The sequence below is a fragment of the Cavia porcellus genome, unplaced genomic scaffold, assembly GCF_034190915.1.
Source record: "Cavia porcellus strain 051 isolate PalLab524CR breed Dunkin Hartley unplaced genomic scaffold, mCavPor4.1 scaffold_4, whole genome shotgun sequence".
NCBI classification, from domain to species: domain Eukaryota; kingdom Metazoa; phylum Chordata; class Mammalia; order Rodentia; family Caviidae; genus Cavia; species Cavia porcellus.
Window position 1 is genome coordinate 52,752,909 of NW_026947487.1, and position 15,753 is coordinate 52,768,661.

The 15,753-nt window shown below is 43.3% G+C and overlaps 1 protein-coding gene across 5 annotated transcripts in view; it reads left to right on the forward strand.

The window, feature by feature from the left end:
• Positions 1 to 15,753, forward strand: part of Myo16 (myosin XVI) — a 470,083-nt gene that overhangs the window by 105,612 nt on the left and 348,718 nt on the right. For all 5 annotated transcript variants that reach the window (XM_063247024.1, XM_063247026.1, XM_063247023.1 and 2 more), the window contains exon 2: positions 12,185 to 12,448. In XM_063247024.1, coding sequence (XP_063103094.1) covers positions 12,223 to 12,448 — 226 coding nt within the window. In that variant the 5' untranslated portion in view covers positions 12,185 to 12,222. The remainder of the gene's footprint in view (positions 1 to 12,184; positions 12,449 to 15,753) is intronic.

Below are 15,753 nucleotides of genomic sequence, written 5' to 3' on the forward strand. Positions count from 1 at the left end.
GGGTGCGTGCTGAAATGGATTGCACTCTTCTTGGAACATTTGCTTTGTTCTCTTGTTTTATTGGCAGCAGATTTGCAGTGAAAAAGGAAATCTCTGCAGCTTGTTGTAACGATGGATTTCCAGAATAAAAGTTCTGCTAGAGGAGTTGTTGGGTGAGCAAATGTCAGAGTGTATGTGCCTGTTCCATACCTGTAAGTGTGCAAAATTCCTTCCTAGACAGCCAGCCTTTATGCTTTCAGAATTTAAAACAAACATCAATGGTATTTGCAGCTACATTTTTCCTGGAATATTAAAGACCACACACACACATATATACATGCTTGCAAGGCAGGCGCTTATGCTGCTGAGCTAAATCCCCAGCCCCTGCCATTTTTCATTGCGTTAAAAATACAGCATAAAATTTAACGTCACAAACATTGTTTTGTTAATTTGTTTTTATTAGCACGCTTGCAGTCTATAATGTTTATGTTCCTTGTGTGGAGCTGGCAAATGTACCTCGCCCATCTTAACTCCTTTTGTGCCTTTCCTTCCGCTTCCTCCCCGTCATATATTTTTAGCATATAGTTCAAGAGTATTTCGTGCATTCACATTTTATGTGTAGCAGATCTGCTGAGCATTTCCATCTGCCCTCTTTTCCCTAAATCCCTGGAAAGCTACATACTACTTTCTGAGACTCTGACTAGGCCATAAGTGGAATTCTGCTGTATTTAACTTTTAGTGTTAAGGTTTGCTTCCCTTAAAATAATGTCTTTGCCTTTCATCTATGTTATAGGTTGTGACAGGGTTTCCTTCCTTTGTGAGACTAAATAACATTCACAGGTGTATGTATACATACATACATACATATATACATATATATATATATATATATATATGCACTTATATAAAATTTTGCTTCTGTAGTCGTCTGTGGAGATCTGAGTTGTCTCTACCTCTGAAGTATTAGGAAGCATTCTGCTAAGAACTTGGATGTGAAAACTACTTTTTTTTTAAAATTTTTTTAAAATTTTATTTAAGGAGAGGGGAAAAAAACAGTGAAAGGGTACAAGTTGTACAGATTTACTGAAGAAAAAAATATTAACAGTAGGAAATCACTAGTTAATGGATTACATATTGCCATCTTAGAAATAATTGTTCAAGTCACAAAATTAAAGCTTGTAGAGTGGACATTCCAACAATGATGCTGCAAACAGTTCTGTTCAATGATCCAATAAAACTCTGTGATATCATTTTCTATCTTATACACTTAAATATACATGCAGTTATATAGTTTAGAGCACTTTCTTTTCCTCTCTTTTGTACAATGACTATTACACATTTTGAGTTTCATTGCTCCCACGGTTCTTATTGCTTTTTTGGAAGAGAGTAAAACCAAATGTGACATAACAGACCAGAAACAGTCAAGTCAAAAGGGTGGACATAATAGATAATGTGAAAACATAATGCAAGGTGATCAACAATGGTTACCATAATGCCTCCCACTATCTCTAATAGAATTGCCTATATCATTAGTTATAATACAATTGAACAAAATAGTAAAGAACAAAACCGACAAAACCAAACCATTGGAGACATTGTAGGTGTTCAAAAGTAGATAAAAGTCAACGAGAATGGGCGTTATAATGAATCTCATTATCTTCACAGCTGATGCCTAAACTTTCGAACCCGATACTATCCAGCAAAACAGAATAGGGGAACATCAGACAAAAACAAGATGGTGAGAGTAATACAGGGCTTCAAATCAAGATAATAGAAAGTCAAAGTGGGTTATTATAATATATCCTGCTATTTTTTCCCTTTAATTAAACAGATAAAAATAAAAAAGTAAATAATGGAGTGGAGATTGAGATAAAAGAGGGCATAACAGCGAAACAGCGCAGATCAAAACATAACCATTTAAGCAGAATAGTGTTTAACCACCAGATAATTCCGACCCAAAAGTAGTTACCATATTGACTCTTTCCTTGAAGTCCTTGAGTACAACTTCGTATACTGTAGCATTAAGTATATCAAAACAATGTAAAACCATTTAAGAGAATGACAGCATTACAGAGTATTTAGAATCGTCTAACAGAAAATGAACAATGGTTTCTGTATAATCTCCTTGTCTTTAAAAGGTTTTTGCTTATACTATCTTACATAATAAAATCCAATAAGATACAACCTATTTAGACCATTGGAGACAGAAGAACAAAAGCTAGATGAGACTTCAAAACAAGATGATACTAAATCAGTATTACCTATTAAGATGTCATTTTCTCCAAAATAGCTGTTCCTATCATCCAATCTTCTCTGTCTCATTTCTGTTGAGCTCTTTTTCTGTCAGTAGCTGTCAGTTTGTCTTCTTCATTTTGTTCTCTGTTCCATTCGTTGTGGCCTCCCCGCCACTATTTCTGGGTTCTTTGTATTTTTCTTTTTTTAGAATATCCTGCAATACTTTCTGTAGAGTTGAATTGGTGGTTGCAAATTCCCCCAGTTCCTCTTTATCCTGGAAGCACCTTGTTTTTCCATCAATTTCCAGGGACAGTTGTGCAGGATATCTCAATCTTGGATGGAGATTATTATCTTTCAAAGCTTGAATTATTTCCCCCCATGCTCTTCGTGATTTGATGGTTTGTGCAGAGAAATCTGCTGTAATTCTGATGGGTGTTCCCTTGTAAGTGGTCTGTTTCTTGTCTTTGACAGCTTTTAATATTCTGTTCTTGTATTGAATTTCTGGAATTTTTATTATTATATGCCTGGGTGTCGCTCTGTTTGGGTTGTAGGTAGCTGGGGTCCTGTATGCCTCATACATCTGAGTATCTTTACCTTTTGCTAAATTAGGAAAATTCTCCTGGATTATTTCTGTGAGTAGCTTTTGTAGTTCACTTGTTTGTGTCCCTACTTCTTTTATGTTCTTAATCCTTAAGTTATGGCTCCTCTTGTCATCTTCTTTTCTTTGTATTATTGCTGTTTGTTTCTTTGTTATTTTTAAGAAGTTTTTTATTTCATTCTCCCATATTACAAGTCTGCCCTCCAGTTCAGATAGTCTGTCCTTAGTTTCTTTCAAGCTGTTATGCCAGTCTTGGATAGACTTCTTAGTTTCTTGGTATTCCCTTTGAACCTGCTTCACGTACTCTATGCTTTCTCTGTTTTCTCCATCAAACAATTCTCCCCTCTTTTTCTGTTCTTCCATTCCACCATCTGTTTTTTCCTGGGTGGTGCTTAGCATTTCTCTAACTATTCTGCATACTTCTAGCTTCAGGTCGTTGATAACTTCATTCCTGAATTGGTCTATGAGGCTCTCTATATGGCGCTTTATGTCTATTGGTGCGGTGTCCGCTATTGCCTGTTTCTCAGAATTGGGGGCCGAGGAGCCTTTCTCGTTAACTGCCTTTTCCCATATTCTCTGTTCCTTATATATGCAAGCTTACATAGGAGGCCCAGCTTCCCTCCCTGTCAGCCAGAGCCTGATCGAATTGCGCTGGCTAGGTGTTTCCGCCCACCGCAGTGCATCAGAGAGTTGGCAGACTAGGCAGCCTACGCGGAGTCGCCCCTCCGGGCCACCGTCAGGCTCTGGGATCTGGGTTGGGCCAGCCTACCGAGTCCGCCAGCAGCATCACGCAGGCCAGGCACTTTTCACCAATCCCATCCGAGAGGGGGATGTGTGGCTGGAGTCGCCACCGCGCCCTGCTCCCGCAAGACTGCCCGAGCCCAGAAAGTCCTCCACTGGAGTCAAATTGTGGTAGAGTGTCAGTTTCTCTCACTCACCTCACCACAAGTCAGTGTACACAGGTCGACTCCGTTCGCAGACTCCGGTTCTCAGAGCTTCTGCGTGTCTCTCTCCTTGCCGAGCCGTTGTAGAGGCAGCCAGCTGCCGCGCAGTGGGAAACCCAAATCGCAGCTTCCAATGGCGCGGGGTCCAGCCTCCACATCGAGACTTTTCTGTTCCTGTTTTAGCACCAGGACTGCATTCCAAGTTGGTTTGTCTCAGCCCAGTTCGTTCCTGAGACAGCAGAGCATATCTCTACCGGCTTATGTCTCCTTAGTCCATACCATTCCTGACTTCTGAACCAAGCCTTTCAGAGAGCCTCCGTAGTATCTACTATCTGTCCACCATGTTCTCCCGGAAGTCCAAAAACTACTTTTTGAGACCTGATTTAGTTTCGTGTCAATATACCCAGAAGTATGATTATTGGATGAGATTGTCACTCTCTTTGTTATTTTTTGAGGCTCTTCCATGGAGTTCACATAGTAATTGGACCATTTTCTCATCTTGTGAACAGTACAGGAGAATTCCAGCTTCTCTACATCCTTGCCAACACTTACTTTCTGTTCCTTTGATAGCAGAAATTAAGAAAATGATATGTGTGATTCTACCTTGTTCTGGTTTCGACTTAAATTTCATCTACAATTTTTGATGATGAACATCATTATACTGTTGACCATTTGTATATCATGTTTCAGGAAATATCTGTGAATTTCTTCATCCATTTTTCACCAGATTACTTGAATTTTGCTGTTGATTCATAGTTCTTTATATCTCTTCCATATTAACCTCTTCTCAGAGATATGGCTTGCAAATATTTTCTCCCATTCTGTAGGGTGATTGCCTTTCCACTCAGTTAATTGTATCTTCCAGTGTGCAAAGGTTTTTAAATTCTATAAAGTGTGATTTGTCTATTTCAGTTGTTGTCTGTGCTTTAATGTCACATCCAAGGGGTCACTGCCAAGCCCAGTGTCACTAAATTTTTCCTTATTTTCCTTCAAGGCATTTCATAGTCTTGGACCTTATATTTAGGTCTTTAATCCAGAGTTGATTTTTGTATGTGATGTAAAATGCGTATTCAGGGCTGGAGATCTAGCTCAGTGGTACAGTGCCTGCCTGGCAAGTGCACAGTCCTGGGTTCGATTCCTGGTACCCACTATATGTATAATATATATCCAACTTCGTTCTTTTGCATATGTCTTATTACTTCTTGTGCCTTTATTGTTTCCTATTGTTGCAATCTCATATCATTTAGTAATCTCTGTTCAATTCGTGTACATTTTCCCTTTATGGGAAAATTGACTCTGTTAGTGAAGATTGTTAGCCGTCATAGGAGATGGGAGAGGAGTTGTTTGCCTCTGTACCTGGTGTCTCAGCTCACGCTGTTAGAAGGAAGCATGAGACAGTGCTTGGTGCACTTTGTGGAGCGGCGGCTGCTGGAAGAAACAGGCGATGGGGAGGAGTGGAGGGCAGAGGAGGCAGCCAGGCAGCACCACTGTGTGGTCTGGGGCAAGTCCACAGCCACCCGCTGCTTCCTGCTGTACATTGCAAGTCACTGTGGGGCCCCCTCTCCTTGAGTCAAGGGGATGTCACTCTGCAGCCCTGCATAGGTCTCTCGGTAACAATGGCTTATGAGATTGGGGAGAGGTCTTCCACTCCCTACACCCCTCAGGCCTTGCCAGCCAAGTCTGGGGGGGGGGCAGGAAGGGCGCATCTGTCCTCCCAGGGCATCGGGGTGATCACCAAAAGCTTCTACACAGCAGACAGAGCTCAGAGTACCCCGAGGAAAGGGTCCCCCAAGTTGTAACCGCACACTGGTGTAGGGAAATACCGTTCACTCTCCTAAGTTCTGATCCATCTATAGTTCTGCTTAGAAGTGCTCAGGTCTATTTTATCTGTCACAGGGAACTATAGTATTTTTATTTCATCACAGTAACTCATTTTTCTCTTAGAAAACTGGATGAGTAGGCTACTTATTTCTGATCACCCCAAGAATTTGTTGAACCTTGGACTGAATTCATTTCCCGCTTAAGTGTTTTTTTTTTTTTTTTTTTAAATCGGTACCAGGGATCGAACTCACGACTGCCTGCTTGCAAGGCAGGTGCTTATGCCGCTGAGCTAAACCTCCAGCCCCTCGCTTAAGTTTTTAAGGTCCAGTGATGAAGGACAAAGCATCCCCCACCATCCAGTGCACAGTTAAGACATCTGGCCACACAGACAGGCCCTGCCCTGATGGCCCTGTCTTGTCTCCTGGGGCCCCTTCTTGGACACTGCTGGCCGTGCAGCTGAGGGACAGAGGCCTGAGGCGGAGCACCCCAGCACGCTCGACTGAGTGGGAACGTGGGTCCTGGGTGTGGCTGAGGATGGCGAGGAGGCCCAGTGGGACAAAACGTCCCAAGTGGTTGGGATCAGCCCAAGCCATGCAATTTCATCTGAAAATGCAGTTTCGTGATACAGTTTCGGTCAGAACCAGCCCACTGTTCTCCTAACAGCTGTCGTATTTCCATTTCAATCATACCTTCCAGCTTCTCTCTCTTGGCCCCCGCTGGGTACAGGGATTACTCTTCTAACACAGGTACCGTGAGATGATCACGTTTTCATTTTGTACTTCCTTTCTGATCATGCTTCTAAATTTACAGAATCCAAAGCAGCTGTTACTGTGTTACTCTGGGCTCATGTGCCGTTGGGCATACTGGGCACTTCAAGGGCACTGGCTGCCGCTCTTCTAGCCCCTGCGAGTGTTATTTGCTAGCCGTGCATTGTAGTGGACACCATCTCACATGCTTTGACCTTTCCTAGTCGTATTGTATTTTTTTATTGTTGAGTGTTGAGTTCTGATGTATTCGAGATATGGTTCTCTCACTGGATGAGTAGGTTGCCACCAGTTTTTCCAGTCTGGCCTTTGTCTTGTCTTCTTCATGGTATCCACGACACAGCAACAGTTTCCTTTAATTGATGGTGTTTTCGTGTGATGTCTACATCTCAAGGATTTTTTTTTCTAGAAGTGACACAGCTTCATGCTTTGAACTGAAATTCGTGCGTTTTCATGTAATTTTTGGGCAGGTGTGGGGTTTGATGGAGAAGTGTTTGTGGCTTCACTTACTAGTACACGGCTGTGTTGCGTGAGCATCACTGACTGAAAAGAACTTCCACCTGCAGTGATTTGCTTTGGAAACTTTGTCACAAAGCTGGTGGCTGCACTTGTGTGGCATTTGCATCCCTCTTATTCCACCAATCTGTTTCCATTCCCTTTCCAGTGCCATGAATAGAAAATAATAAAGAGAAGAAGTTGGCAAAGAGGACTCACTGTCTCAAAGCTAAGGGAAGAAGACTGTGGTCTCTGTCACACGAAGCCCGCTCCTCACATGGTAGCTTATTTTGCATTCAGTTCTCTCCGATTATTTTCCAAGCTTGTCTAGAGCACGTGTCTTGGCTGTAGGAAAGACGCAACTTAAATTTTACCAGTATTTCCGGTGTACTTCTCAGTCATAACGACATCAACTTTGTCAACCCGTGCCACTGATAATTTTTTTTTAACATTTTCCAATATATCAGCAAAGTGGAACACCTTTTGTGATGTTTGGAGAGGTTTGTTTTCTTTTGAATTCAGCAAACTCCTCAATTATCAGTCCTGCAAGTTGATTCTTAGTAAGTATTGGGTTTTCTACTTAGATAACATTTTTACAATGGTAACAGTTTTTCTTCTTCCTACATACATTTTATGCCCTTTTTTAATATCTAATTTTCTATTCTAAGAACTCCATTTCCAGCTACAGTAGAAATGATGATACATAGCCTTTTCTTCTGAACTTACAGAATTTGCAGCAGCTCTCCAGGTTACTGTGTTTAAAGCTACACTGCCCTGAGTCCCTGGGACTAGCACACTGCAGGCTGCTTACACACGTACTTCGAGGGCATTAGCCACTGGCCTGCCACTGCCCTTGCCTGCCAAGCCCTCCTTTGCTTCCTAGACTAAGGCCCTGGTAGTTTTGGAAAATGAATTGAAGTAATTACTTTCTTATTTCTATTTTCTGAGGGAATTCATTCTTTAAGTACGAGCGAAGTAAATTAAGCTTGTTTTTCTTGGTTTTGTTTGTTTACTTTTGACTTTGGGGTGCTACATTCTTAACTAGCTTAATCTGCAGAACAATAATAACTCTGTTCATTAGCTATGTTGTTTTGAGGCAGTAGCTAAAAGTTACATGGATATTGTTCATTTCTCATGTCTTTTCTCATCTTTATTCTTCCTAATTTCATTTCTACTTATCTGTGCCTCCTTTTATAATTTTCTTTCTTTTTTGGGGGGGGCTTCTTATGTTATTCTTTTCTAAAGTATGAGTCAGATACCTTGCATATGGACTTTCTTTCTTTTTGAGGCAGGGTCTTTGCACATAGATCAGGCTGCCATGAACTTGCTGTGCAGCCTAGGCTGGCCTTCGGCTCTCCGTTGCCCCTCCACCTCCGCCTGCGGAGTGCTGAGGTTTCGGATGTACATCACTGTTTCAGGTTGCTCGTTGATCTTTGAGACTGTTTTCTGATATGCCTTTAAAGCTATGACTTTATCTATGAACTGCTCTACTTTCACCCACAGATTTTCATATGAATTTTTTTCTGTCAGTGGATAGTGGGAAATGTGTTACTTCCTGAGTTTGTTTCCTGAAGTGCCATTATGCAGACTTAGCGCAGTACGTTTCAGAGCCCTCGGGAAGTGAGGTCCTTTTCTGTTGTTGATGCCCTGTGCTTGGTGGTGGGAGGAAAACACCTGTGCAGTTCCTCCTCCCCTGCGTTCAGATTCGCTGTGCTCTGTGGCGCACAGAATGGCCATTTTACCCATCACCCATCAGTGCTTGAGAAAGAAGTCTCCTCACTGAGAATCCGTGGTGGCCTTTCATACAGGTCCGATGGGTCAGATCATTTGTACCCCTAATAATACTCTGGGCCCCCGTGCAGCAGTGTGCGAGAGTCCCCAGCACTGTGCGTGCTGAGCCTGGGAAGACATGCTTTCAGCGAGCGGAAGGTTTTCTGAGCAGCTGCACAGCAGAACATTTCCCGCAGCTCATTTTCTTCACTTCTTTCCTCCTCGTGCTTCGTGTTTCTGCTTTGCTCTAAGGTCCTGAGAGTGTTATTTCATGGTGCCATCCCTGGGGTCTTGTAAACCACAGTCTAGAACAACTGTTTCTTTTTTCCCACCAGAGGTCATGTATTAATTTCTGGCGGGGTCGAAGGCCCTCTGCTTCAGTCATGAGCTGGAAGGGTTGCAGGAGTATGCAGCCCTGAGGGCTTGTTGTACCTGATGCCTTTAAAGTGGGCGGGTGCCATGGTGTCCTGAAGCTGGCTACCCTGACCCCCAGGGCCTGGTGGAGGGCATCTCTCCCTGTCTGCTGCTTTCCTGATTGTCATCCAGGTAACACGAAATCAGGTGCACTGGAAATGTGTGCATGACAGGCAGACACTACAAATCAGAGTTCACTGGCACCCCGTGGAAGTGCGTGTTAAGAATGTACCGGGCAAAGGGTAAGGCTGACGGTTGTCACAAGTTGTGTGCAAGTTTCCCTGGGTCACCACTTAGCACTGTTGCCCTAAAAGAGAAAAAACAGCTCCTGATCACACCCTACAGTAAGGCGGTGTTAAGTGTTGTTACACTTATAAACCCCAAGCATCAGAGGTGAAGCTAAGAGAAGTGAATTAAAGACCCACTGTGGCCAGGAATGTGGCAGAGAGCCCCACCAGGGCTCTGTGTGGCTGTGGCTCCCAGATGGCTTTGCAGGCCCCAGGCTCTGAGGCAGTCACCTGGGACACATGCTGCTTCCTGTGAGCCAGGCCTGGGACTCTGAAAGTGACATCTGTATATCGCCCAAGGAGAAGAACCTGCTTTCTGGAGCACAAGTCACTCTGCCCCAGTGACAAACACACTTGCATGTCACTGACTTGTGCACTGGGCAAGAGCATGATGCTGAGTAGGCCATGTGTGGGAAGCAGCTGGCATCAGGTGAGCCGCGCCAGCTGGCTCCTGCAGGTCTGTTGTGTGACAAAGGAAATCACAGCTTGCACTAGGACCTGGGTCCTGGACTCATGCCTGTGACCTTGTGCAGCTCAGCCTCAAGTCCCCTTCTGTATCACACAAGGTATTCGTTCTGGTATTTCTAGTGGTATTTCTCGTTCTGGTATTTCTAGCCAAATAGAGGGCTCCCGACTTCTGGCACCCCAAGTGCAAATTTCCATGTGTTCCCTCTATGCTGATAAGCTCCCCACTCAGCCCAGACCTAAGGACCTGAAACTAAGCAAAGGACAGATCATAATACCCAGTGAAGTTTTAAATCATAAAAAACAATTTCTAGATACATTTTTGTATTATAAAACAACCCATAGGCTCTTTAGAGTCAACGGGTCAAGATTATATCTAAAATCAGTATTTTATACACGCACGAACTGGAAGTTTCACTCTGGCAGCCTTTGATTCTTCTAAATTATAAGAGAAAATAAAGAGATTAATTTGAGCACGAGCCCCGCCACTCCTTTCTGGCAGTGTGTGAGGGTGACCCAGTGACTCCTGAGCTATCACGGCAGAGTCCTTAGAAGTTAATTGACAGTTTCACCATGAGACCCTTCTGAGGCACCGTGTGTGGAGGTCCGCTGTGTGTATTACATTATCCGCACTGTCTCGCATGCTAATCAGCACAGGATGCTTAGGAATGCTGCTTTGTTCAGCTTTCTGGCAGTTCTGAGGGTCTCCAGGTACCTGGTGACAAGCAAGGGCAGTCCTGGAAGTCAAAACGTGGTGAGCATCAAAGTGGATAAATCAAAACATGGGAGGGTTTTCTAGACAGACCTGAAAGTAGAAGCCAGCTCTTGCCCGGTGTTAATTTCAGACGGGATGTTTGTGGTGGGGACCCTGCCTTGGGTCAGACTAACAAATCTGCGGCTCCCTTCAGAACCACTGATGTCTATCTGGGTTGAGGTCTTTGGGAAGTAAATACTGCCTGTGTGGCAAGCTGGCATTTCCAACACCACTTTTACAAACTTACAGGGAGGCTCATGAAAACATGATGTAGACTATTTAGCTGTTTTCAAATGCAAATAAAGCAACAAAAATAGAATTCTCAATATGGATTTCTCTCTCTTCTTTCTTTCCTTGTATGTAGGAGCAACTGAATAATAGTAAACACCTAGCTTTAGATCACCATTGGGATTTATCCTGTTTAGTCTTAATCCTGTATGGAGAACTTTTAGCTCTGCTGTGAAATCATCTTCAACAACTCATAGCCTTTCTCAGCTAAATGTCTCTACTTCAAAACAGAGGGGTCTCTGGGTGCACCTGTGTTTTGGGAAATAAAAATGTGAAAAGTCTCAAAAGAAGCAGATATGGAAACAGCATTGCTATGATCAGGCAGTTTTCTCAAAGGTTGCATATGGTCAGCCACATTTTCTGCGTGTAGGGTTGTTTTTAAACTTGCTTTAGATTTATGAAAAATATCTTCAAGACAATATACAAGCAAGTCGGCAAATCTTTATTTATTTTTTGTTTTTGTTCTGTTTTGTTTTTGAGATAGGTCTCTCTGGGTAGTTCAAGCTGGCCTGGACTCACTATGTAGCGCAGGCTGGCCTGGAACTCATAGTGATCCTCCTGCCTCAACCTCCTGAATGCTAAAGCTATCGGTATGTGCCAATGCATCTAGCTCTAAATCTCTGTGAGCCAGGTTCTAGGATCACAGTGCTTTTCAATGTCTGCCAATGTTAAATTTTTAGCCTAGTGTACAATTTTATTGCAGGCATTTTGGGTGGTGACATAGGAAATAACAGCTTGAAATAAGGTGAATGTTTTTCAATCCAGAGTGCAGAATTCAGTTTATTAATTGTTATATTTGTGAAACAAAGAGCAGGACAACCACAGTCATAGTCATGATTTTGAGACGCTAAAATAAAATCTCTATTCCCTCTCTCAGTCTTGACACTGACCAGAGTTAGGCCCCTTAGGAAGTCACTGGAAAGGACTCGGCAGTAGATACGTGGACAGGACCAGTATATCCTGCCGACAGTGGATGTGTTCGCCCCCACTAAACGGGCAGAATCTGCGTCCTGTGCAGTTTCATTAGCATGTTCGGAAAGATGAGGCGGGACTTTTCACTGAAAATTAACACGTCAGACTCAGCATTAATCAGCTTGGGTGAACAGGTAGAGCTTAGGCGCAGTTTATATAAACAGCAGACTGGGTTTGTGGCAGCTGTGCTGTGCAGACCCATCTCTCTCTAACTCTCTTGCTTGTTTTGTTACTGAGGAATCTCCAGCCAGACATCAGCTTTCTGTCGCCCCGAGCGGTACAGAGGGCTTTGAATTTGTTCCCAGCACAGAAACTGTTGGAGCTAGTACTGTGCAAAGGTGGGGTGCGGGAACTGCGTGTGCACCCATGGGTGCAGTGATTCCCTTCTGTTCTTTCAGGTTGCTTTCAGCTATGCAACGCGTTCCGATCCCATGAGATGGAAATTGACCAGTGCTTGCTGGAGTCGCTTCCTCTGGGCCAGCGGCAGCGGCTGGTGAGGCGCATGCGCTGCGAGCAAATCAAAGCCTACTACGACCGCGAGAGGGCGCTGCAGAAGCAGGAGGGCTTCCTGAAGAGGCTGAGACATGGCAAGAGCCGGAAGGTGCGGTTCAGTCTGGCGGAGGTGATGCAGGACGCCATTGTGCGCCACGACGACAAGGAAGGTGCGTGCCAGGGCAGGTGGCGTCCAATGCTGTCTGTGTTGTGGGGAGTTGGGAAATTGAAATGAGGCTGCTGGCTTTTAACGGTCTGAACTCTTCAAGAAAAAAGAAAAAATACTTTTCCCAAAGAATATCATTAAATATCTAGTGGACAGCAAAAAATGTGCAGTTTGCTGAAATTGTTATATTTTGCTTTATAAGGCTTACCTGTCTGTAAAGCAAGTGATTTTCTCTCAAATTATTCATTCAAGTTGCTAATGAAACTTCTTAGCCACGAAATTGTTTCTTTTGGAGTTGATCCTGGCTGTAATAGTCATTAGTTGTTAGCTCACACTTGGACACCCATAGTGCTGAAGTCAGTTCCTTCAGAATTCTCATGACCTAAGAGTCAATTCATCAAAAACAAAAGAGTTGCTTCTACCAGTCTTTGTCTAGTAGCTCAGGCGTTCCCAGTCTTACGTTAGAGCTGCGACCTGCTTTGAGTTGGCTTGTGTGTGGTGTGAAGGAGTCTGTGCTCTGCACTCCATGCCTGGCTTTCTCAGCACCACGTACTTCAGAGGTGGGCCTTTCCCCAGCTCTTGGGAGGGTGCTGTTACCAAGACCACTTGGCTGTGGATGTGTGGGTCATCTTGGGATCTCTATTCTGTTCTTTTGGTCCGTGTCCCTTTTTTTGGCTAGTGCCATGATGCGCCATACAGTATGCTCTGTAGTATACTGTGGAGTCCGGTATTGCAATAGTTCCAGCTTTGTTTTATGGGGAAATTTTTGTGTAACCCCTACATTTGCCTGGCCTATTGGATTTTTCTCAAAATGTAAAATGCAAATCTCAGTTATGTTCCAGAGACTATATTTCTATCTTTTATAGATTCTTGTGTATGAATTTTTCTGTCCTTGTTCTTAGTAGAGTCTACTTTCCCAAGGGCCTTTGTGAGCAAATTGTTTCAGCTCTGGGTATGGTATAAATGAAGAAGGCTTTGAAGAAAATAATATAAATTAACATGTCATGATTGACTCTAAAACCAGTAGTTCAATTAATCTGAAATAGACATTCTTCACAAGACATTAACCACAACTTACACTCCAAAAGGCTCAGAAATAGATTTTTATTTCTGTGGCTCATTTAGTGTTAGAACTTTCTCTCATCTATTTACACTTTTCACCTGGAAAAATCATTAAGAAAATCATAAAGTTAGTAAGACATGTGTTTCCAGGGTTTTAGCATAAGGCTGTGACACTATGTCTATAAAAACTGATAATGCATTCTGTACTATAATGGTTATGGAAGTTATTTGCATTTTTGAAAAAATTTTAGAAGTTTTTATTGACACATTTGCGTACATAGTGATTATATTCATGGTGGTTAGTTGCTACATGTACATAACACTTTACAATTCTCTTTATATCTCCTTCTCCTCCTTTCCTTCCTTCTTTCTCTTCATCCTCTTCCCATTTGCAGAAGATCTGTTTTAATTTTTCCTATTATCTATGTCTTAGTTTGCTTTTTAATATGTTTATATGTTGGGTTTCTTATGTAAGAAAACTCACGTGGTGTTTAAGCTGTATGTCTCATTCACTTCACTGAATGTGTTCGTCTCAAGGGGCATCTGTTTTCCTACACGTGATGCCTTTGTTTTGTGTGACCTGTAGTGAAGCTGGGTCCTTCCTGAGGGCTCTGACCTGTCTACAGGGCTGACTGGGTCTAACTGATTCCAGAAGGTCTGACGAGTACCAAGAAGGATGTGTGCCGTACAAAATTACTCTAGCTGGAAAGGGCAGTGAGCCATCAACAACGGCTAGCTCACATGGACCCAGTGGTCCACTTGGAAGGAGAGGAGAAGGGAGCAGAAGGAGATTATGGCAAGTGCTTAAGGGCTTAGGAAACAGTGTTCATTTGGGAAGGAAAAAACAAATGACTTTGGAGGAGGAAAGGAAGGTTGATGGAGAAATGAGCACTTGGGTTTGCAGAGCATGTTGAGTGACACCTGGCATCCAGGTGACCGGTTTACCCTCAGTTAGGGAATCCAACCTGCTTATTCCCAACCCCTGCCACTCACTGGGATCCTCAGGGTAGATTTTATTTTTATTCCAGCGTGCAAGTTCTAACTGACGAGATGCCTGTTTCTTCCATCTGATGCAGGGCCAGGGCAGCTGAGATGCCAAGAGATCATGTAGAGAGTGCCAAGGATCCCTAGTCCATGGATGGAGGTGGATCACTGTTGGGGGTCCTCCTCCTGGTGCAGGAGCTTCCAGGGGGCAGGAGGTGGGTGTATCAGTCATGGTTTTACTAGAGAAATGTATACACGAGATACACAAATGTATACAGAATTACAGCATTTGCTTATAGTAGTCATCAACAGAGCTGGATGAAGAGGAAGTCTGCACACTGGAGACTAAGGGGACTCATCCAAGGTCTGGAGCTCACTGTAGGACCCTTGAGAGTTGGTGTCAGGAGTCTGATGGGCTGTGACAGAAGACTAAAGAGTCTACACTGGAAGGCTGAAAAATCCCTGGCGGAAACCAGTCTGTGCTAGAAGCCAGGAGACGATGTCCAGGCTGAACGTGAAAACTGAAGCTCCTCTGAGGAACCGAAGGAGACCTAACCTTCCTCATTTCTCCTTTACACCATCAGGGCAACGAGCCACTCTAGGGTGGGTCCTCTACACTCTAGGATGTGGAATTGCTGAGGCAATTTAGGAAAGCTTTGAAACTTCTCAAATTTACACAGTGGGGAAGAGGAAGGGCAGGGGGAAGAGGAGCACATGTCAGGAGGCAGGGCAGCCTGGAACAGAAAGATGATGAAACCAGACTTACAGACTTACAGGACAGATTAGATACAAAAAGGAAATCTGAAAAGAAGGCTCAGGTATGACCCAGAAGTTCCACAAAAGGTTAAGCATTGTCTTGCTAGACTTTTCCATATAATTGTTTGATTTTGTGTCATAAGATTTTCCTCATGTTTTGTAGAATACAATTTATCTTCAATTTGCTTTCACTGAAATTGATCCATCGTGCTTCATTTGGAGAAGTATGCAAGTTCGTCAAGAGACGCCCAGAATATCTTGCCAAACTGAAACCTTCTATTGCTGCCCAGGCTGGCAGAGGGCTCCTTAACTGGTACTCTCCTAAGCAGAACATGAGTGGTGCATGGTGGGTGGCAGGATGTTCACGTGTAATCAATGGTGTAAATACCCTGAACTGTGAGCAGACAGATTTGATTTTTCAATTCAAAGGAAGCAAAGAATAAGTTTTAATGAATCTGATTAGGTTTTAATGGAAGGAATTGCTTTTTACATATGAGTGTGTTGAGT